Below are 22093 nucleotides of genomic sequence, written 5' to 3' on the forward strand. Positions count from 1 at the left end.
CTTCGCAAGCTTGTCGCCAACATCTCCACCATTCTGTGATGTAACAAGACACCTAAGCACCTGCACAGGGAAACGATTTCACCAACCCACACAAACCGGTGTCGTGAAGAATGGAGAAATTGTACCCCCCCCTCCCCTCTATTTAAATGTGTTTTTTTTACCATTCCATTCGTATTTAAATGTCTTTTTTTAGCAAAATGGGTTTGTTCGGAGGAGTGGCGGTTGTGCAGTGGTCCGCGCACTTGGAAAAGTAAGTTGGATTCCGAACGTCAGCGGTGAGATTTATCCGAATCGATCTTTCCCCACCACCAGCTGCCTCTTGAACCAACCCATAAATTGTGAAGTGTGTTAATATTTGTTCTTTACGCAATACTTCTGCCCGGACCTCTGACGCATTCTGTTCTATTCTGTTGCCCGTTTCTCCGTACGGATCGCTTTGACGTCGTTGCTCTGTGCAGATCTCCCTTGCAAAATAGCTGGGTAACTGCCTAAACGGGACTTTACGTGTGACAACTAAAACATTGATTGAGCCCACCCTGACCAGCACGGTGAAGTATAATCAAATGAGCACCAATCACGACACGGCTTGAGAAGGCCTTCACCCACCAGTGAATTGACAAGGGACTGTGAATATCATTGTCAGAATTGTCCACACACCTAGACGCAAGGCACCTTTGTCCGAATCGTTTTCTGCACACTGTCCAAGGGTGATACAGCGAAAACAACGCACGTGTTGGAACAACATCCACCAAGAGCTAAACCAGCTTCCGCATGGAACTGTCCAGTGCTTTGGAATGTCCAGCGTCTCGCGCGTATCAGAAAAAAACTCTCATATTCGAGGCCGCATCACATCGGGCACAGAAAACAACAACAACACAAGTCCAAGGAGAAACTCTCGCACGAGGCCCTCCACGGTGCCGACAAGACGAGACGCACACACGGCGGTTTGACGGCGACAAAAAAACAACGCTGCTCCATCACGCTCGCAGTTCTCAAACAAAACAACAGAATTCACGGGGCCCATCGTGCGTTGGTGGAAAGGCAGTTGCTGGTAATATTTGGGGGGGGGGGCGATTTGGCCGTGTTAGTGAGCGTTTCTTTTGCAAAAAAAAACCGTGAAAAATACCATTGTTGTTGTACTATCACTTCTGTTGTAATCTCTAAGCACACCGATTCAAAATGATTTAATATTTACTGCCAATTAGTGAAAGATGTGGGTTTTAAAACACGACTGATCATAGAACTAAAACGTCACCCAATTTCTCTTTCATGTTTTCACGTTTGTATTGCTTGTATTGTTATACAACTACATCATTGCAGTTGCTACTGTTGGGAGTTTTATTGTCAAGCCGGTCCTTCTGAGACTCACTCAGACGGCGAAACACCACGTCGGAGATGACACAGGTCAAGAGATCTACTTCTGGAGTCTCCACAATAAAGGCCTCTCTCATACAACACCAGATGGAGCTCCCTAATACTCTTAAAGGTCTCGCTCATTACACGCAAAGCGCCTGCCACAAATGAACCACGATACCTTGATGGTCTCGTCAAGGAGCATGAACCATCGTGGAAACTCCGGTCACCCTCGCAGCGGCGGCTTTTGGCTCAACATCCTAAGACGGCCGTTGCATCGCGCGCTTTCGGATGTACTCCTGCGGCCGTCTGGAACGTTCTTCCTTCTGATGGTAGGAAGCCACTTGTAGCTATGCACTTTTAAATCTAGATAGAAAACTTTTTTTTTATACCGCTTTTTGTGTTTAGTTCGTTGTCCTTCCCCCACACCTCTGATTAGCACGGTTGGCTACGTACAGTGTGAAATAAGTTTAACGTGCGAACATAACTCCGTAACAAAGGTAAAGGTGCAGCCTGCCAACTAATCGCTCTTGCCACTGCTGGCAGAAAGGCCTCCACTGGAGAGGGCACTAGAGAGTATTTTTGGCCTACTCTTCCACGCTTGCCAATGTCTTGAAATAAGTAGGACGACCCACACATTACCGCAGAGGGCTCTGCACAGTGTTTTTTGCAAGTTCGTATATCTTAGTTTACATACACGGAATATGCCAGATACGGTGAAACCCCAAACTTTATATATTTATTTTACCCTCGCAACAGAGATAAGCACATCAACTCACTACATTTGCAAAACCGGTTTAATCGCAGGTAGCTGCCTGGATTGTAACCCAGGATATCTCAGTGGTTTCGGACTAGTGGCTCCGACATGGACATTGTGAGCCCCCCTCGGGTCACCTGACCGCATCCCTCGCCCTTACACCCCCACAATGCCACCTTCCGCACCGGCTCTCACCAACACAGTCAAATGTCGATGCAATACCGCACAAAACATCGCGAGAGCTCCTTGACGAAGCACCGCACGGAGGGCACGCTGACGTAAACCAGACTGCCTGACCTGTCACGCACCCAAAGAGCATTGTTGCCGAACTTGACGCACGGCGATGACAACGCCACCTTTTTCCCACCGGTCACAAAACGTCCGATAACAATGTCAACACATCTTACTTCAACAAAGTGCACAGTACCTCTTTATCAGCCGCAGTTCGTGACTGATTTAATCGGTGGGCTGCTGATCTTTTTTTTTGTTACACCCATTTACCACTTTTGGACTTTTAACAACGAAAATTACATCGCTTTTGAATATTTTGAGAAGGGGGGGGGGGGGGAGTTTGAAAAGTTTACTAGAACTTTTAACACGTAGGATTTCGCGACCAATATAATCCATAATATAGGTTTTTAAAAATATATATATAGAATGTAAATGTTGTGGATTTGCTCTCCAACACACCGGTGTACTGTACTAGTAACGAATTGACATGTTCTGTTTACGTGACAAACCTTACTAGTTGGCTGTGTCAGGTGGTGGCGGGTTTAACGACACATTTATATTTACGCGATCTAACCCAAAAAACCTATTTAATGCATTTACTTCGAATACCGGTTACGCTAAAAGTAAAAGGGTTTGAAGAGTGGAAACCTCTCGCTTACATCCGTAGCGTTGGCGAGTGCGTTTCTCTTAACTTAAACAATGTCAACAATCACCTGGTCTTGAAATCTTGGGAGAGAAACACTAGTGTTGTTGATAAATGCACACGTGATTATTATAATTTTACAGAATGATTTCATGCCGACACGTAGGGAACACAGCCCCAAAGCCGACAATCCACATTTCGGTGAGCAGTATAGACAGAGTTCTTGCCAAAAATGAACCACAATACCTTGATGATCTCGTCAAAGACCACAAACCATCACGCGAACTCTGGCCATCATCGCAGCGGCTTTTGGGCTAACCATCGAAAAGAGACGGTCACCGCATCGCGCGCTTTCAGATGCGCTTCTGCGGCCGTCTGGAACGCTCTTCCTTCCGACGTTAAGAAGCAACTGGAGCTATACACTTTTAAATCTAGATTTAAAATACATTTCTTTAGAACTGCTTGTTGTTGCGTCTCGTTTAGTTGTCCTTCCCCCGTACCTCCGATTAGCACGGGTGGCTACGTACGGTGCGAACGAAGTCCGACGTACACACACATAGACATGAGGGGGCAGGTGCTGTTCGCGAGCGTCTATTAAGGCTGGCATGGCACACGAAGCGGCGGTGGGCTGGGCATTTAACATCCTCAGCAGCCTTTGTCTCTCTGCTACTGTAACTGATACCCATTTTAGGCCGAGTTCACCTAGGGGAGGGGAGGGGGTGGAGTGGCGGTGCAGTGTTTACCGCACTGCACTGCGAACTTGAATTTTAATGCCGGCCTCTGCCAACATCAGTGGCGAGTGACATAGGAACCGGTCCTACCGCCCTTCCCACCTCACCAAGCCCGCCCTGACGTGGACATTCATCGCAGCCAAATACTCTAAACGCGTGATGTCGATTCTAAATGTGGAGGGAAAAACCGGAGCAGGCTGAGAAAAAAATATATACGTGACCACGGGGGGAGAGAGGCACGCAAACTCCAAATATACAGCAGGCGTCAGGGTCGAACCCCACGACCTCCTGTATACCTGGTGAAGTAGGTAACATCTCACCACCATGGCATCTTCAGCCCTGAATGTTGGGGAGCTGGAGGGGGCTGGAGGGGACTGAGCACCCGGCCGCCACTTCCGCCACTGAAGACTCAACCACCGCCCTTAAACTTGTTACAGTCAATAAAGTTGGCATAGCCTTTCCCTCACATACAAGCGTTGAGAGGCTGGAGTGGAAAAAAAACCCCAGATCATATCGTTCTTCATTCCGTGTAATCATTTGAGGTTTGTTTAACATTGACTGTGTCGTGCGCCCCCCCCCCCTCCGCTCCGCCGAATGTTTGTATGCTGCCCACCCCCCGCCACCCAGGTGACGCTCGGGACAGAGTTGCACACTCTACAACTCTTAGCCGACAGAACCCAAATGAGGATTTCGAGCCACTCCTGTACACACACGAAGCGGAACAACACTGCCGACAGGAATGATTTGAGATTCGTGAGAGAGAAAGAAAAAAATCCAAACTATTACACCGGAGTAAAACTCTGCACCGAAACAAACTGTAATAATAATAATGATAAAAATAAAACTATGAGAAAAGTGAGCAGGAACTGGGCAGACAACCGATGAACCGAGTAAACACTCCGCAACAAAGAGGCGATCAAAACTCAGTGGTGGCACATAAAAGAGAGCCAGTGACCTCTCTAAATCTACCGACATAAGTCCACGTGAAGTGCCCTGCACTCGCGGTCCAAGCCTTCGATCCCTGCCCGAGATAATCCTCTACCTCGTTCTTCGAAAGTCCTCGTTCGATCGTCGCTGGACTATTTGCTCGCCTCCCTCACGAAGGTGATTCTTTAACTGTGGAAACATGCTCAAGTCACTGGCAGCCAGGTCTGACGAGTGTGGGTTTTATCCAGATTTCTCTGGATTATCCTCCAGTGCTTCCATTCTCTCTCTGGTTTTTGTTTTGTTCTCTCTCCTGATGTCTTCCCTTTGCAGTAAACGCTCAGGGATGATGATTTCAAACGCCTGTAAAAAGTGGACCTATTATTTATTCTAATGATATTACTTTTTTACGACCCCCCCCCCCCCTAAAAGTAATGCACCGTCAAACTAAAACATTAAACAAACTCGCCCTTCGCTGCGGTACCAACTCGTATTTTTATCATCAGGCCACAGACACCTTTTAATTCTGTTCGTGCCTCCGGATAATCGGGGAGGACACGGCCCTTTACCGCGACCGCAAACAGCCCGATGCACACTGCCGCCGCCTTCCAGCGTGGATGTCGGCGAACCGGCGACTCGATTCCTCACGCGGTAGCTCGCCCTCGACTGTACGCAGCGCTGCGGTTGGGTCGCCCGCTTGAAACAAACCACCGGTTAACTACTGACGGCTTGTGTAGCAATGCAAAAGCCGCTGGCACGCACACAGCAACGTAACCGTGTGCTGTAAAGGTATATTGCATACTAAACTCATTCTTAGCATTGCTGTGGAACATCACGGGCGCAAAAAAAGCAACCAACATGCAGAACTCAGTTGTGTGTTGTCACACGCAAATAGAGATATATATATATATTTTACTTGATTTGAAGCTTTGTTTTTGATTCGAAGAGATATTTTATTAAGTCCGTGGGACCATTGGATTTTTAAACCAATGTTATCCAGTATGCATTTTGAGAGCTTCAACAAATGCTGCTGGAAAGCACTGGTATTTTTTTTCATGAATATGTGAAGACTGAACAGAGTTCTACTATATGTCAAGGAATGCGGGTGGAATTAACCAAGCGAATGCAACGTCAAAAGGTCATCGTGAAGACGTGTGTGCTAGGAGATGGGAAATTGTGGAATGTGGGCATGCAATTTAAACTCCTCCGTTTGCATTTGTGTATTTAACCCTTTCCCATTCTGATGACATACGTCATAAAGTTATTCTATTTTAGTTTCATTCTTATGACATACGTCATCAGAATGAAACTAAAATAGAATAATTTTATCGGTACCAAGGCTCCCACAAGGCCATGCGGGAGGGCGTGTGGCACAGTTTGGCGCCAGCTATCACAGAATGCGGCCGTGTCGCGATGGTTCTCTGCGGTGAGTACAACGTCTTAAAAACCAGCGGCGCTACGCCTCTCTAATTCAAACGGTGAACCACTTGCGAGTTCCGAGATTCAGTGGTGAATGGGACACGAACCTGAAACTTGCAGACGTCTCGGAATGGGAAAGGGTTCACAAATGCGTATGGTCCCAGCGGTACATACGATATGATAAAGGCAAACTTTAAAATGAAATATTTTATTTGTTTTATTTCTCAACAGTCAACAAGAGATGAACACAGAGTTTGTGTAGAAAATATGTAACCTTTTCTTTTTTTGGGATCGTTGCTTTGAGTGACCTGTTAGGTGACGTGAAACAGATTATTTTAAATAAAGTTGGCACATTATTTAACTGGATTTACACGAAGAGTTTTCACCGATTTTTTTTTTTAACGACGAACATGACGAATAAAACTGGGCGTAACTGTGGGACACATTCAAATGAACATAAATAAATAAATAGGCATTCGACGATTTACTTTGCAGTTTGCATATGTCAAAACTATTAGGTGACCTCGTGTAAATGTGCAAACAAAAATGTGAGCATGGGCTGGTAAAAGATGTATTTTTGCGAGTTGCGAGCAACCCCTTGAATAATGTACCCATTTTCTCCCAGTTTATAAGATCATCTAATGACTCTTGCACTATGAAATATTCCAGTGTGATTCATGTATTGCTGTTACAATGGCTGGCCTATAATTACCAATAAATACTTTACTTTGCATGGATTTCTAATGATCTAGGCACGGAAGATGGTAAAGTCTCAGTGTAAATGGTAAGTCCCCTTGGGCTGAGGTTGTAATATTAACCATGTTTGGTTAGCAACTAGTCAGCATGTGCTGTGGAAACATTAATAATGTCCACAGGAGAAGAAGCAACTTTGGTTTAATGCCACATCACTGTCCAGACAACATCTCTTACGATCCAATAATGATGCTTCGCCTGCAACTTAATGACCTACAGCAAAATAAACAGAAACAGATTTCTGCCAAGGAGTCACCCAGGCAGTTACATATCTGGACAAATCAATGATTATCACGCAAAGTCTAACGAAATCAACTCTCGAGGTTGAACAGCTGCCAATCACTGTAAAGACTTCTCACAGATTTTGTTCTGCACAATGCCTGCACGCTTGACACATCGTAACGTTGTAAACCACGCCTTCGCATTGTCGCATTTCAAATTCAATGAGTTCAAAATGAATGCAAACACGAACCCAGGAATCGCACTGCATAAACCCTTTTATGTTCGAGTGTTTATTTTTTTTTTAAACCCGTTAACATTTAATAATTCTCTACAGCGCTGCAGTTATTTCATACAGTATATGAAATGATTCGCAAAGAAGGAAACAATTCTGCCGCTTATTGCAAAACTCCCCTTGTTTAGTGCCGATCATGGCAAACATTAAATAAGTGCACTTCTTCACGAAGCAGAGTAAAACCGAGAGGAAAAGGCGCCAGATTTCTCGCGTTTACGTGTAAACTGCGTTGCCGTTTCTTGGGTGTAAATACATTTGCAGGTGCAAAGGAAAACTAAAAAAAAAGGGGAAAATACCGCACGCAAACATTTTAACACACGCTCACGGTAATGTGCCCTTTCTTTACGAGTTACATCATTGCACGTGGTCCTGCGTGTCATTTCAGAGATGAGAAAGATTATTGTTTTTTTTTTCCATCTCGCACGGAAACAAATCTCGAACGAGTAAATAACTAACAAAAAATAACTCAATGATTTACGTTGTCGAGTTTCTGTTGCGTCTGCGCAAACGGAAACCCACCGTTCCTTCGCGGCCAACAATTATAGCAATAAATAAAAAAAATAAAAAGTGAAAGTGTCCCTCTGGTAAAACGAGCACTGGGCGGTGTGCATCTCTCTGCTTGGCTGTGTGGGCCCACCATCGGCCATTCCACACTCCCGTGACCCGGGATGGACGATGCTGGGCCGAGTGACATAGAAACCCGCAGCCTCCGCTTCTCCCCAACTCCTCTTGCAGCGCTCGAACCGCAGCTTCGCTGGGTCAGGTCACAAGCCAAATAACAAAAAAACGCACCGGTGTAAACGAGCGCTCACAGCAAATGTCGGATGTGTTCAAGGTCCGCCTTGGTGAAGATGACGCGCGTACCCAGGTAGAGCGAAGCGAGTCCCAGGACGGCGGCGCACACGACGTACGCCTGGACGGAGCCGCACGTCTCCACGATGGCGCCCATGCACAGGGAGGGCACCACCTGCGACAGGAATAGCATGCTGTCCAGGATGGCCATGTCCATGCAGATGCCGCGCCTGCCGTGGTCCGTCGCGTGCTGGGAGGCGGGCTGCTGCTGCGGCTGCTGCTGCTGCTGCGGCGTCGTCCTCGCGCTCGGCCGATCGGCGAGGACGGGGCCCCCGTTGTGGGACTTGTGGGCGTGCGCGCTCAGTGCCGTCGACTCCCGCCCGTGGGGTTTCTCAGAGCGCTGGGCGTCCGCGTCGCTCTTCGCCTTGTGGAACATGAAGGCCTGGGCGGGCACAGCGGAACCGAGTCAAGTCTCCCGACTCGTTTTCGGGCCGTCGATGTACAACGTTGCGCTCCACGCGCTGGGAGTTTTATTTTTTTAGGAACAGCATCGCCACGCGGAGGGAAACTTCGGACGTTGTGCCGAACAACAGCATGGGTTGTCATGGTGGCAAGATGTTAACTACCTCGCTTGGTGTACAGAAGGTCGTGGGTTCAATCCAGACCGTGACATCTGTATATTTGGAGTTTGCATGGTCGAATGGAATTTTCTCCGGGAGTGTGTGGTTTGTCCCTCCACAATGAGAATCAACATGTGTTCAGAGTATTTGGCTGCTATAAATGTCTGCACGATAAGCCACTTCGTCGAGCTATATCATTTGTGGCCAGGTTTGGCTTTGAAAAATTGATGTATAGATCAGTGGGCCTTACCTGTTAAAATAAACATCTTTTAAGCAGTTTACAACACTCGTCAGGTCTCGGAACGAAGCCGGATTGAGCCTGGTCAGTTCTTGGTTGGGATAATTCAATTTCTGAAGAAACTCCTACCAATGAGCGGCGAGTCCAGGTACTCCCACATGTATTCCCACATGCTTGACGCTCATTGATGGAATACACCAACACGTCCCAATGCAGGACCCACGGTGAGACTTTTATGGGTCGATAAAAATCAGTGGTACTGTTTCATGCAATCGCTAATGTCAGTTTAACATGTAAGCTTTCGTGACAAATATCCACAACTAGCATCATCAGGCGCACAGCCGGCTGTCCACCTGATGAGGCTGGTTGTAATTACTGGCGAAACGTCGTACTCGAATTGTAGATGTTGTGGGTTTTACGCTCCAAAACACCGGTGTGCTGAACTAAAAACGAAGTGGCATGTTTTGTGTACGTGACAAACTTTACTAATTGGCTACACCGTGTGGTGGCGGGTTTAACGACACATATATTTACACGATCTGACCCAAAAAACGTATATTAAGGATAATGGCTACTGTTTAGCATTAATTAGGCCCCAAGGTTTTTGTGGAGTGTTCTTTGCGACAATAGCAGGAAACCCAGCAGCATTTTTTTTGACGTGCTCAGACTCGCCGGGTCAGGGTTTGCTGCTGAAACAAATGTTCCAGGAAAATATTGAGCCCAGGAGGCCGATTGGTTGATGGATTCGAATTCGAATTTCATTTTTATTTACTGACAACATTTGGTACCTGCATACAAAGGCAAAGATCCCCCGTATAGCCTGTAATAGACTGTTGGGGCAAGTGTTGTTAGCGAGCACCTATGAAGGCCGGCACGGCACACGAGGGGGTGGGCGGCCAACACCACGCCCGGCCGCCTTTGTCTCCCTAGTGGCGATGCTCACACACCGCACCAGGTACTCATTTGAGGCTGAGTCGACTTAGAGGAGGCCCAGGTCCGGTTCAGATAATCATCACCGGTGTTGGCCGTGAGCGGGAATCGAACTCGGGTCGCCAGGTTCGTAGGGCGGTGCGCTAACCGCTACACCACCGCTCCCAACAAACAGGTACACACGTTTGGCATGCCACGATTCACCTCCGCGGTAACGCGACGAACTTTCACAATTTTTGACATCCATTCGTTTATTTATTATTATTTTTTATCTCGTTCTCACAGCTTTGCTCAACTACTCGTCTAAAAACAACCACGAGCATATCCATTCGTGTGTGCGATTCATTGACATTCTCAACTTCGACGAGCAGCCAAAGTAAACAATGCACGATGTCACGCGGCCAGGGTCAGAACCTTTCTTTTATCCTGGCGAAATCCGACGAGCTATTAAGCTCTTTTTCACAGATGTCTGTGTGTTGTGTATTACTGGCCAAGATTAGTTAGAGAGTCAATTGAAATTGAGAATAATTCAAATACTCTAATTTTAATCACTGTGATAGCTATAGACTCAGCGCAGCCTGGAAGCGTATTGCAATGCCTTACAGGTGAGTCACATGCTAAGTGGCTGATTACTGATCTATTACATAATTGCATACACCCCCACCTCCGCCTCTGATCGCGAATCCTGATGGAGTTCAACAATGATGGCGTCATCCTGCACTATTTAAGACCGGAAGCAGGTGGATGGCTTCACTGGTCTGGCAAATCGGCCGAAGATGCTGGATGTAATTTCCAGCGAAACGTCGTACTCAAATTCTAAATGTTGCGGATACATTCTTCAACACACCAGTGAGCTAAAGTAGTGAACTATTTGTATTTTGCAAACGTGACACATTTTTTTACTGATTGGCCGTGTCGGGTGGTGGAGGGTTGCGACACATTTATAAATAACGCGATCTAACCCAAAAACCTTTATTATGACCAGTGATGATTTTCAGAACCGGTCCTGAGCCTCCCCTAGGTCGACTCAGCCTCAAATGAGTACCTGGTACGTTATGTTAAGCATCGCCACGAGGGAGACAAAGGCGGCCGGGGCGTGGTGCTGGCCACCCACCCCATCGTGGCTGTTCCGACCTTCATAGGCGCTACTCGCTAACGTCACTTGCCCCGACAGTCTTTTAAAGGCTACATGGGGGACCTTTATCTTTGTGTAATTCATGCCGTGTATAGTAATGGTGTGTGTAACGCATGGTGTCTACAACGGTGCGTGATACGTGTCATATACATGTGACCACACCGTTGCTTCACGTGACCACACTTGGCCACGTTGTTGAGTGAGTGGTAGACTCGATCCAGTTCACGTATCGTACCGGGGGGGGGGGGGGGATCGTTGTCTTTGTGGGGGGGGGCGGGGGGGGTTAGTGAGGGTGCAGAGCTACCGACCTCCCGCTCCTGGTGGTAGAGGGCGGTGAGCGTGTAGGGCAGCGTGTGCAGCATGGAGCATCCAAAGCCCGTGAGCGCCGTCATGGCGGTGACGAGCGCCACGCTGTCCGACAGGCACATGACGAGCATGGCGAGCGTGAAGGAGCCCATGCTGGCCAGGTAGACCCCGCGGCCGCCCAGCGAAGTCACCAGGCGGTCCATGCCCACCGAGCACACGGTCGACATGCAGCACTGCAGGAAGAGGCCCCAGCTGCCCATGCGCACCCCTGGCGGAGGCGGCGGCAGCCCGTGGTTAAGGTCCGATCGAAGGCGTTTGGGCGCAACAGCAGAGCAAGCGTGGGGGTTAATGCTCACCTGCAGCAGCAGCAGCCTTAGCAGCTAAAACATCAGCAGTATCAGCAGCAGCAACAACAGCAGCAATTACGGTTGATCAGCAAAGCATGTGATTAAAGTTCGACTGCAGCAGCAGTAGCAGCTAAAACAGCAGCAGCTACAGTTGATCAACGGCGCTCGGCATAATAACAGCACATGCAGCAGAAGCCAAAACGGAAGCAGCCAAAGTAGCATTAGCAATAGCATCTTCATCAGCAGCAACAACAGCAGCAGCAGCAGCGGTAGCGGCATTACAAGCAAGCGACAACAGCATCAGCATCGGCAGCAATCTCAGCCAAAACAACGGTGGCCCAGCCCAAAATTCAAAAACGGGTCATCGCGACATTGGCGACGAAGAGCCGGGGCTTTGTGGGCGTTTTGTCGCGGCACCTTCGTCGTAGAGCAGGCGTCCCGGGGAGCCGGCCTCGGCGTTGGGAACTCCGCCGTAGAGGCCCTCGCCCATGAAGTCCGTGTAGAAGAGCATGAAGGTCATGATGGACATCCACGAGGACAGCTGCGCGAAGCACAGGCGCAGCAGCACGTGCGGCATCCGCAGGAAGCTGCGGTAGACGTCCGGCACGAGGAACGAGACGATGCCGCCCCGGAGCCACCACGCGGCACCGCTGTGCTGGGCCGCCCGCCAGCCCGCGCCGGCGCGCTCCACACACCCCCTGCAGCATCGCGCGCCTCCACTCTGCAAGCGACACGCAGCCCACCACCCATCACCACCACCACCCCCAACATCGCCACCAACATCGCCACCACCACCACCACCCCCCACCACCCCCACCACCCCCACCATCCTCACACCATCATTTTAGTCTCAGGGCCTGGTCTGCTCCTCGGTATGACACGGACTTGTTTTGTGTTGTACTGTGGATGTATTGTGCACTTGTTATTATTGTTAGTGGCTTTTATCGTAGTGTGTTTTCATTTTTAACAATTATATAGCCGGGCGGTGGCGGATTTGCACATGGCCTGTGATCCGGCACTGCGGAGGTGAGGGGATCAAGGTGCCATATGCTGGCTTGCCATCAGAAGGCAGTACAGCAAGTAGGCAGATCGCCATCTGTTTCCATCTGTTGCCCCATTTTTTACGTACAATTGTGATTATATTTTATTTTAATTATCATGGTCGAGTCCACAACACATGCATATGGATGCTGCCATGGGGTGTAATGGTTAGCAGTCGCTGGTTCGATTCCCAGGTGAGGCAGCCCACGCTATAAGTTAGTCTTGACTGGGATTTGAATTCAGGTCACTGGGTTCATAGTGCACTGTGTGAAGCATTAAAGCAGCACCACTCCCGAGAAACAAGAGCCCCCATTCACCACGAAACAGGCCCAGGTGTCATGGGTTAACCGACTTCGAGGACCGCTTTCCACACACAGAGGCCCTCCTTATAGCCCTCACAAATTGTCGGGGCAGTTCGCGAGCACCTATGAAGCCTGGCATGGCGCATGAGGGGGCAGTGCGGACAGAACCATCTCTGCCTGTGTCCGTCTCCACGGTACTGACATATACACATTGCACCATGCGCTGATTTCAGGCCGGGTGGACCTAAGCAAAACCAAGGAATCGGTTAAAATATTTGCCACTGATATTAGCCACAGCCAGGAATAGAATTTGGGTCACTCTGTTCTGAGTGCAGTGCACTCAGCACGACCGCTCGCACCGTGAGGAGAAACGTCACTCCCATCGCCCACGAGGCTGTTGGGACAAAGTGCTGTTAGCAAGCGCCTATTAAGCCTGGCATGGTGCACAAGGAGGTGGTGTCACGAGAACCACTCCTGGCCGCCTTTGTCTCCCCAGCACACACCACACCAGACACATAAACAAAGATCCCACATATTGCCTTAACAGACTGTTGGGGGCAAGTGCTGTTAGCGAACACCTATATGAAAACCGGCACGGCGTACGAGGTGGTGGGCGGCCAGCACCACGCCCGGCCGCCTTTGTCTCCTTAGTGGCGATGTTTACAGACCGGACCAGGTACTCATTTAAGAGTAAGTCGACCTAGGAGAGGCCGAGGATCGGTTCAAAAAATCGTCACTGGTGTTCGCCGTGAACGGGTTCGTAGCGCAGCGCGCTAACCGCTACGCTACCGCTCTCCCCCCCCCTCCCCCACAAAGACAGACAGACAGACGTGTGCCCACGAACGCGCACGCCACCTCACCTGCGTAACTACGACCACCTCCACCACCTCCCTCCTGCCCCCGCCGCCCGACGCCGCGCCGGCCGCAACGGAGCTGGCCAGCGGCACGTCGGAGTGGTGACCCACGGCAGCTCGGCCGTGCGGCACCAACGCCGCCGCCGCAGCCGCCGCCGCCGCCTGCCCTCCCCCGGCCTTCGCGGACGGCGCCGCCAGATCTCGGGCCTGCCACATGGTGACGGCGAGGCTGACGAGGAACACGGCGATGAGGATGGCGAAGAGGCACTGGCCCTGCCCCCCGAGCCGGCGAGCCAGGTCGGTGCCGCTCCAGTCGACGGTGGGCAGGAGGTAGCCCACGCAGCCGCCGGCGCTCGTCATCAAGGAGTACATGGCGTAGGCGTGCACGCAGCGCTCGGGTTCGCGCAGCGTGTCCGCCACCAGCGCCTCGAGGGGCGTGAAGCACGACTGCCCGCAGAAGTCCAGCAACCCCACGCCCACGATCATCAGGCCGACCTGGGGGCGCGCGGGACACGGTGGGGGGGGGCGGGGGGGGGGGCGGCACGACGGGCGATGTAGTGTTGTGGCGCTTCTTGAGTGTGTGGGTGTGCATGGGTACTTTAGTTTGAGAGTGTGTGTGTGGGTAATGTGGTGTGTGTGTGTGTATGGGTGCTTTAGTGTGTACTCGAATAATTGAACATTGTAGATGATGACCGTTATGGTCGAAACGTCGTGAGAATTTTTTTTGTTTTATATATATTTTGTTATTTTGTTGTTTCTCTTCAACGTGACTTTACCGAAAAAACTAAGAATATTGTAGAAGCAATTCATCATTATTTATATCCCTTTGTGCCAAGAGCACTCCTGGGTAAAGGATTCTCCCCAAGCCATATTAGTCACGGGGGTTTGTACATATGTAGAACTTCTTTCGCACCGTACGTAGACCGACTGTGCTAATCGAGTCGCCATAGAAAGAGAGCTTCTTAGCTCAATGGTCCTCACCCAAAATGAACTGATTGATCGTTTCAGATATCACTTGCCAATGATGTTAGTCACAGCTGGGATGAGAATTCAGGTCACTGGATTCATAGTGCATTGCTCAAACTGCTGCGCTGGTGCTGCTGCTGCTGAAACGAGCGTGAACTTTTATTTGGGTAATAAGCGTGACATTAGGGTACTTGGAACTAGTATTCGGGCAGTATAAATAAAGTCAAAGTAGCTTCGTGTTGAATTTAGTTGTGGGAGAACTCTCATCTCCTCTTTACATCCCTGGGGCGGGTGTGCAAAGTCCACATTCCTGTGGCAGGTGCCAGTCTAACAATATAACTGCCACTGTTCGGGTCCTCACAATTTGGTCCTCGTTTTTATCAACGGCTGCGACAACGCCTCGACTGAGATTTGACCTTGTGGGCCTTCGGATCGCGAGTCAAGCTCTCTCCGACCCGCAGCGCCACTCGGCCAGACAGAGCTGTTGAGTGCGCTTCACACCTCGGTCAAAAAGAAACGGCTGAGTACGCTTTGAATGAGTGTAGTCCAGCCGCGCTGAGGTTAAGGAATCCCGGGCAGGGAACGTGCCACGCGACGGTTGTTGCGGATGATTCGTTTGAGGTACAGGACGTGGATTACAGTCTTGAATTATCAACGAACCAGACACATTGCACTTTAAGGGTCGGGAACGTTGGCCTTATTCGTTAATGACGCAAAATATAACAAAGTGCGTGCGTCGACCCACTGTGAAAAGACCCATGGTATGAGGTGACCGAGCGTGGTGGTAACATTAGAAACGCGGCATTGCCAGTTTTTTTTTTATTATTCCCCTCTAGTGCCTGATGAGCACGGCCAAGATGCTTGCAGTGATGGATATATACAGCGTGGCCCAAAAGTCAGGACACGTCGGGTTATTTAATTTATTTTAACACTGGTTTTAAAACATTTCAGTCGTTTATTCTTTAAGTTAATATATTGTTTACGATCATTATTAATATCAGATGACATTTAAAAATGGAAAGGAAATTGACTCAAGACGAACGAAATAAATTAGTTGTTCCGTATGCTAAATAAGGCAGCTGCAATCTTAAAAAAAGTCCTAAATTAATTTCAAACCGCAATTCATGCATCGTGCATTCACGTTAATGGAAAAAAAAACCAGTTTGAACATTTGCGAAAATAAAGGAAATAACTGTACGTGATTTGTTCAAATATACTAACACTGTGTGTCCTAGCTTTTGGGCCACACCTGTGCAGTATATCTGTAAACACACGATTGTGGGCCATTCTAAAGTGGTGGCCCATGGACCCAGTATGGCCGGGTGGACTGTAGGTTCACAACCCTTGGGCTGTGTGTAAATATGTCTATATATACATATATATGTATATCTATTAAAGTCACCAACTTGTTTGTGTTGTATGTATCTGTGAAAATCTTTGGTACCGTAAGTGGACCAACCGTGCTCATCGGAGGTACGGGGATGAAGGACAACAAACTAAACACAAAAATCCATTCTAAAGAAATGAGTTTTCAATTTAGATTTAAAAGTGCATAGTGCCAGTTCCCGCCACGGACTTTTCCATCGCTCCTCGTTACCGTATTCCCCAGACTATACGACCCGCTATTTGCCCAGTTTTTTTAAAGAAAAAAGTGGTTGTACGTCTTATAATCCAGCCGGTGTGCGTTTGTGTAACCATATTTGTACAACTTTATTGATACCCGGGCACTAGTCTGGGGTGCATATTTGCAACATTTGAAAATAACCCGCAAATTACTCAATGGGAATTACACACAGCAGCAATCGCCCCCCACCTCCACCCCCCCCCCCTCTATTGGCAGACTCATGCTCGCTCGCAGGCCAGGCGTAGTCACCTTGTACCCGCTTGCAGGCCAGGCGTAGTCACCTTGTACCCGCTTGCAGGCCAGGCGTAGTCACCTTTTGCCCACAGAGACAGCTGCTACTGAGAGTGTCCTTCCAAACGTTTTAGATGAGACGTAATGGAAAGCGCCTGGAGGCTCCATGGCTCATATAGAAGGGTGCGGTGGCGAGATGTTAACTACCTCGCCTGGTATGCAGGAGGTCGTGGGTTCGATTTCGACCCTAACCGGCTGTAAATTTAGAGTTTGCATGTTCTTCCCGTGGTCTCGTGCATTTTTCCTCTGGTTTTTCCTTTCACATTTAGAAACATGTGTTTAAATTTCCACGTAACAAGCCACTTCGTTGAGCTATCCTTTGGGACCAGGTCGCTTCTAAAAAAAGAGCTATATAGCTCAGTGGGCCTTACCTGGTAAAATAAAAAAATGTTTAGTTTAATCCAGAGACTGCGGTAATGAAATCTGTTACGGTGGTCGTGGGCGGCTGGGTTGCGAGAGTGGACTCTCGCGTGGACGTGCGGATGTGCGGATGTGCGGATGGGCACCTTGAAGGCGTGCTCGCTCTGGAAGTGGTGCGCGATGCTGGCCGAGTAGGAGATGATAAGCAGGCCCAGCACCACGCCCAGGCTCAGCGCCAGGATGAACGGCTTGCGCCGGCCACATCCGCCGCTCCAGTTGTCGCTCGCCGAGCTGATAAACGGCACGAACACAAGGGCCAGAACAGGCCCGATGCCTGCGCGACGGGGGGTGGGGGGGGTGGCAGGGGAACGGTGCGGTGGAGGGGGCAGACGATGTGACGTCAAGAGCTCATTCGCCGGCCAATAATTGCATTCAACCACACGTCGATATGTTTACGTGCACCGAAGTACCTTATACACATTAAAGTACAGCGATGATTACTTGATTACACTAAGACAAGCTAAAGTACCCGAATAATGCTTTTGTAAACGAGTGAAAAATGGAGACGAGTGGAGTAGTCATGCAGTGGTTCGTGCGTTGTGCTACGAATCCGACGACCTGAGTTGCATTCCTGGCCACAGCTGACGCCAGTGGTGGATGATGTCTGCATCGGCCTTGGGTGCCTCCCATTACCAACCTGATTAAACAACGGCCTACGACTGATAAAGAGGGCCCTTTATCTATTATCCGTGATGGTGGCCGCAATAATCTATTACCAGCTACCTGTAATAAATGAAAGTGAAACTCTGTCTGTTATCAAACAATCGTAGGTAGTGGCCATCTTCGCTGAGAGCCATGTGACAGTAGCCGGCATTCCACATTCGTATGGAGGGACGGTTCCAATGTAGGGAAAAAGTATTTGACTTCCTGCAAAGTGGCATCAAAATGTTCACATCATCCAGACCTAGAGAGATAATGACAACGATGGCAAATAACCCCAATCCCCCTGCCATGGTAAGGTAGAATTTCTACGACAGCTAATGGAGATGATTTGAGCAGGCATGAACTTCAGAATTATTATGTCTGTATATGTCACTGTGTGTGCATTGGGTGTTCGCAGCTGTACAATGGAAGTGGGTTATTTTAAAACCATCGACCCCGTAATACAAATGTCTACTCTTTTAAAATATATTTGTCATTTCCACCCTCCCAATTTTATTTAAAGTTTGCGATGACCATCCTGTCGTGAGTGGCAAAATCAATTATCGCTGGGTGTAGCACATTCCTGCACACGCCCTGCAATAGAGAAATATTATGTACGTGGGAATCAAATGGGTTTTTTTAATTGTCAAGTTATTGACAGCATTTATTTGCAAATAAGCTGAGACCATCAATACTCTAGACTCGAGAAACCCGGTTTAATCATGTGCGGCTGCCCACATTCATGCCCCAGTTTATTAGCTGTCCTGGCTCAGTGCTCTGTGATGGCTCAGTGCTCTGAAGTATCTGCCAATTGGTGCGCCTCTTGCAAATGTCTGCACGTGTGAAAACACATTTGATCGTCGTGTAGTTATGGCAGAATGCCGCGTGAATATGGATTTCCACCACTGGCTCAGGGCCGGCCATGCTCGTCCGTAGTCGTGAGAACCGTGGCGTTGGCGGCCTAGGCCACTCACCAAGCACCATGGTCATGTAGCGCTCCTCCACGCCCGCTTCCAGCAGCAGCGGTGGCACGTAGGTCACTCCAGCCGCCACGCAGATCTCCAGGCCGCACGCCAGCGCGGTGAGCAGCAGCAGGCGGATCTTCTCCATTGCGTTTGTCGTGCGATCGGTCACCCCTCGTTCCGCTTCCATGCGCTATGGGTGCGCGGTGCCGAGAGAAACCTTCCACCGGCGAATCGTGTCGATCGTTACTTTCTACTTTTGTCTCGTGTTGTCAGCTGCCGGGCAAACGGTGCCGCACCTCCGATTAGCGCGGTTGGCTATGTGCGGTGTGAAATAAGTTCAGCGTACGTACGTACGTATGTGCGTGCACGTTTTGTTGGTATCGAACGTTAATTTGCGTCAAATCGTATCTAAATTTGGACTGTCGTCGGTGATGATTTTTTTATGTTTTGATGATTAAAAATAATGCCAGCAGTGAAGACCAAGACAGAATTGAGCACGTGGATTTTTAGATTGTCAAGCTCAGGCCCTATTTAAATCTAGACTACTTTGTGACATTTTAAAATGTTCCGTCATTTTCCCCAGGACTGAAATTTTTGTTAAATACGCGACTAAGTTTTAACGATTGTGTAGACGGACGCCTCAAAAGGCACTTCCAAGGCAGCCGGACGCAATGAAGATCTCAGTACGTTGCGGCATTGCACTGCACGGAGACGTGCACACAAGCAGTGCATATGGAATGCAAACAAACTTTGTGAAAGACAATAGACCTTGCGCAAAACACTTTACAGGGCAGCAGCAGCAGCAGGCAGCTTCTCTCTCCTCTCCCACGGCCAACGTGTTTCATTCACCTCGGATAAATAACACTCTACCCGAGTGCAAGAGGAACCTTCGGGCCTTCGGGCCAGGCTTCAAAGTGTTTTATTCACGGACTTCGTTTCCCAATGTCTGCTGTGCCGCATAGGTCCCAGCGAGTACGCGGCAATGTCCCTGTGCTGCATTTCCAAGGCTCTGCCGTCTGTTGGGAGCCGGGGCAGATCGTTGCTGGGAAGTGGCTGCTGTTTGTACCGTTTCTTGCAGCGGAGTTCTTGGTGAAAGGTCTACGTTTTAGACGTTAAATCTAGACGTTCCCGGCAGGTGGCGATCCGGATTGTGGAAATCAGCACGTGCGTTAAATCTGCACAAAATCACACGAACAAGCAACACAAAAAGCAAGGCTATGAAGTGATCTGTGCGCAGAGCAGCACGACTGCCCTGCCCATGTCCATTCGCCATCCTGAGCCAGCGGTAGAAACTTCACATGGCAGGGATTTGGGGAGGAGGGGGTGGGGGGGGGGGGGCAGTCGTTTCATACGCCAAGCAAGCATCGTGGTTTGAAAATGCTCATTAAAGCGTAAGCCTGAAGACTTTCTTTAGGATCCTGCTTGAGAATTCAGAGAGCATTGGTAAAGGTGCAGCCCTGCATTTGCTTGCTCATGGAACTCTGAGCAGAAGGGCCTCCCCACTCGTGGGAGCCCTGGAGAGCTCCTCCAGAAGAATGTATTTGGCCTACTCTTCCACACTGGCCAGAGGTGCTGGAAAAAGTGCGGGTACCCATACTTTACCCCACCCACACACGACCTGCCAATCGACTAACCGAGGCGTACAAATCAACAAGTTGTGAAATATGCATATGCATGAGTTATAACAATTATAATCATAATTGATTTACACTTATAATGTGACGCTTTCCAGCAAGCCATCGTCGTCGTACTGAAGCTGAGCTGTCACGTCAAATACCTTTGCATATTTGCAAATATTGTACTCCTTCTCTGGTTTGTTTCTCCAAGTTTTGGGTATTGCTTTGATTAATACCTCTATGCCTCAACTTGATACGAATGGTTAGTTCATAGTTGCATCAACGTTACGGGAGCTATCGTCGCATACCTGTCAACCCCTTATCAGTGCCCTACCTTATTACAGGCCAATTCAGACCTTATTGGTCACCCCGTGCCCCTTATATATCTCAAAGTTCATCCAACAAATTCCCATCGCAAGGGAGAAACACAAACAAATAGACAAAAACATGTTTTTGCCCGTATTGAAACGGCTGTACACCGTATGGACATGGAAACTCAATTTTCCTGGACAAGAATACGGGTAAACCGTCTGGGTTGACGAGTGCGTCCGTCACCCCTCATCATTTTCGATGGACGGAGGAAATGCGTAAACTCTTTCAACCTTGGGCGAGTAGAAAAAATACGGGTGAAACAAAGGCTCCTGGCAGAGTAACGTGGAATTCCCATCACCAGAGGTCCTGCCCAGCTCGGCCCTGGACGCAAGCACGAGCGCAAGCCGGGACGCGAGGGACGCGAGGGACGAGAGATGCACAGCTGTCGTGGCCGGGCGCCACCCGAGCACGTGGCAATTGGCTTGCCGACAGTTTCCACAGCCGGGCTTTTGGGGTTGACTCTCAAGGCAACGGCAGGGGGCTCTCCCTCGCCTGGGAACCGTCCAGGGAGGCCGCGCGTTCACCGGCGGGTGCGGACTGCTCGCTTCACAGCGTCGAAAGCATGCCCCAAACCAGCATTTGCCCTGGGGTGAACGCTAGCATGACACACGTTTAGATTCGGTGGCGATAAATTACCTGGGAAGGATTTTGAAGGGTGGCGTTATGCACGCTGCTCATGCGCATTTCGCGAGCTGCACCTGTGGCCACCGCACAGAAACCCCTCCACCGAGGTGCACGCCTATCCGTTTTGAAACGGGGCTTGCGTTCCTTGCCAAGTTATTTTAAATGGAAGAGCAAATGAAGCAGCACTGGAGGAAAACAAGACACCTCTTTTGGGAGTCAGGGGGGGTATGATTTTTTTTGTAATTTCAACCTCGCTTGTGTCGATTGCACGTTCGTAAGCATTCAACTGGAATCAGAAGGTTCGTCGAGGCGGAGTTTTCCAGATAAACAAGCTTACGCAGAGAATAACCACATAGTATGTCGATGAGTGTATTTTATTTATAAAGTTCAAGAAGTCGGTCTAATAATACATTATCTGCACTTTGGGAACACTGTGGGTAGGCTATATATATGTGTGTGTGTGCGGTAATGGGAGCAGTAGTGTCGCGGTGATTGCACTGTGCTACAAATCCGGTGACCCGAGTTAGATTCCTGCTCACAGCCAACACCGGTCACGATTATCTGAACCGGTCCTAGGCCTCCCCTAGGTCGACTCAGCATCAAATGAGTACCTGGTGTGGTGTGTAAACATCGCTACTCGGTCGACGAAGACGGCCGGGCGTGGTGCTGGCCACTAACCCCCT

At 49.3% G+C, this 22093-nt stretch overlaps 1 protein-coding gene across 2 annotated transcripts in view; it reads right to left on the reverse strand.

Moving 5' to 3' along the window:
- Positions 1-6250: 6250 nt before the first annotated feature.
- Positions 6251-22093, reverse strand: part of SLC45A3 (solute carrier family 45 member 3) — a 97492-nt gene continuing 81649 nt past the window's right edge. For both annotated transcript variants that reach the window (XM_032959907.2, XM_032959905.2), the window contains exons 2-7: positions 18808-19973; positions 17278-17465; positions 13897-14385; positions 12111-12414; positions 11349-11614; positions 6251-8559 (exon numbers count right to left, since the gene is read on the reverse strand). In XM_032959907.2, the coding sequence (XP_032815798.2) occupies positions 8134-8559; positions 11349-11614; positions 12111-12414; positions 13897-14385; positions 17278-17465; positions 18808-18985 (1851 nt within the window). In that variant the 5' untranslated portion in view covers positions 18986-19973 and the 3' untranslated portion in view covers positions 6251-8133. The remainder of the gene's footprint in view (positions 8560-11348; positions 11615-12110; positions 12415-13896; positions 14386-17277; positions 17466-18807; positions 19974-22093) is intronic.

The sequence above is a fragment of the Petromyzon marinus genome, chromosome 24 (genome assembly GCF_048934315.1).
Source record: "Petromyzon marinus isolate PM22_M1 ecotype Great Lakes invasive population chromosome 24, UKy_Petmar_22M1.pri1.0, whole genome shotgun sequence".
Classification (NCBI taxonomy): domain Eukaryota; kingdom Metazoa; phylum Chordata; class Hyperoartia; order Petromyzontiformes; family Petromyzontidae; genus Petromyzon; species Petromyzon marinus.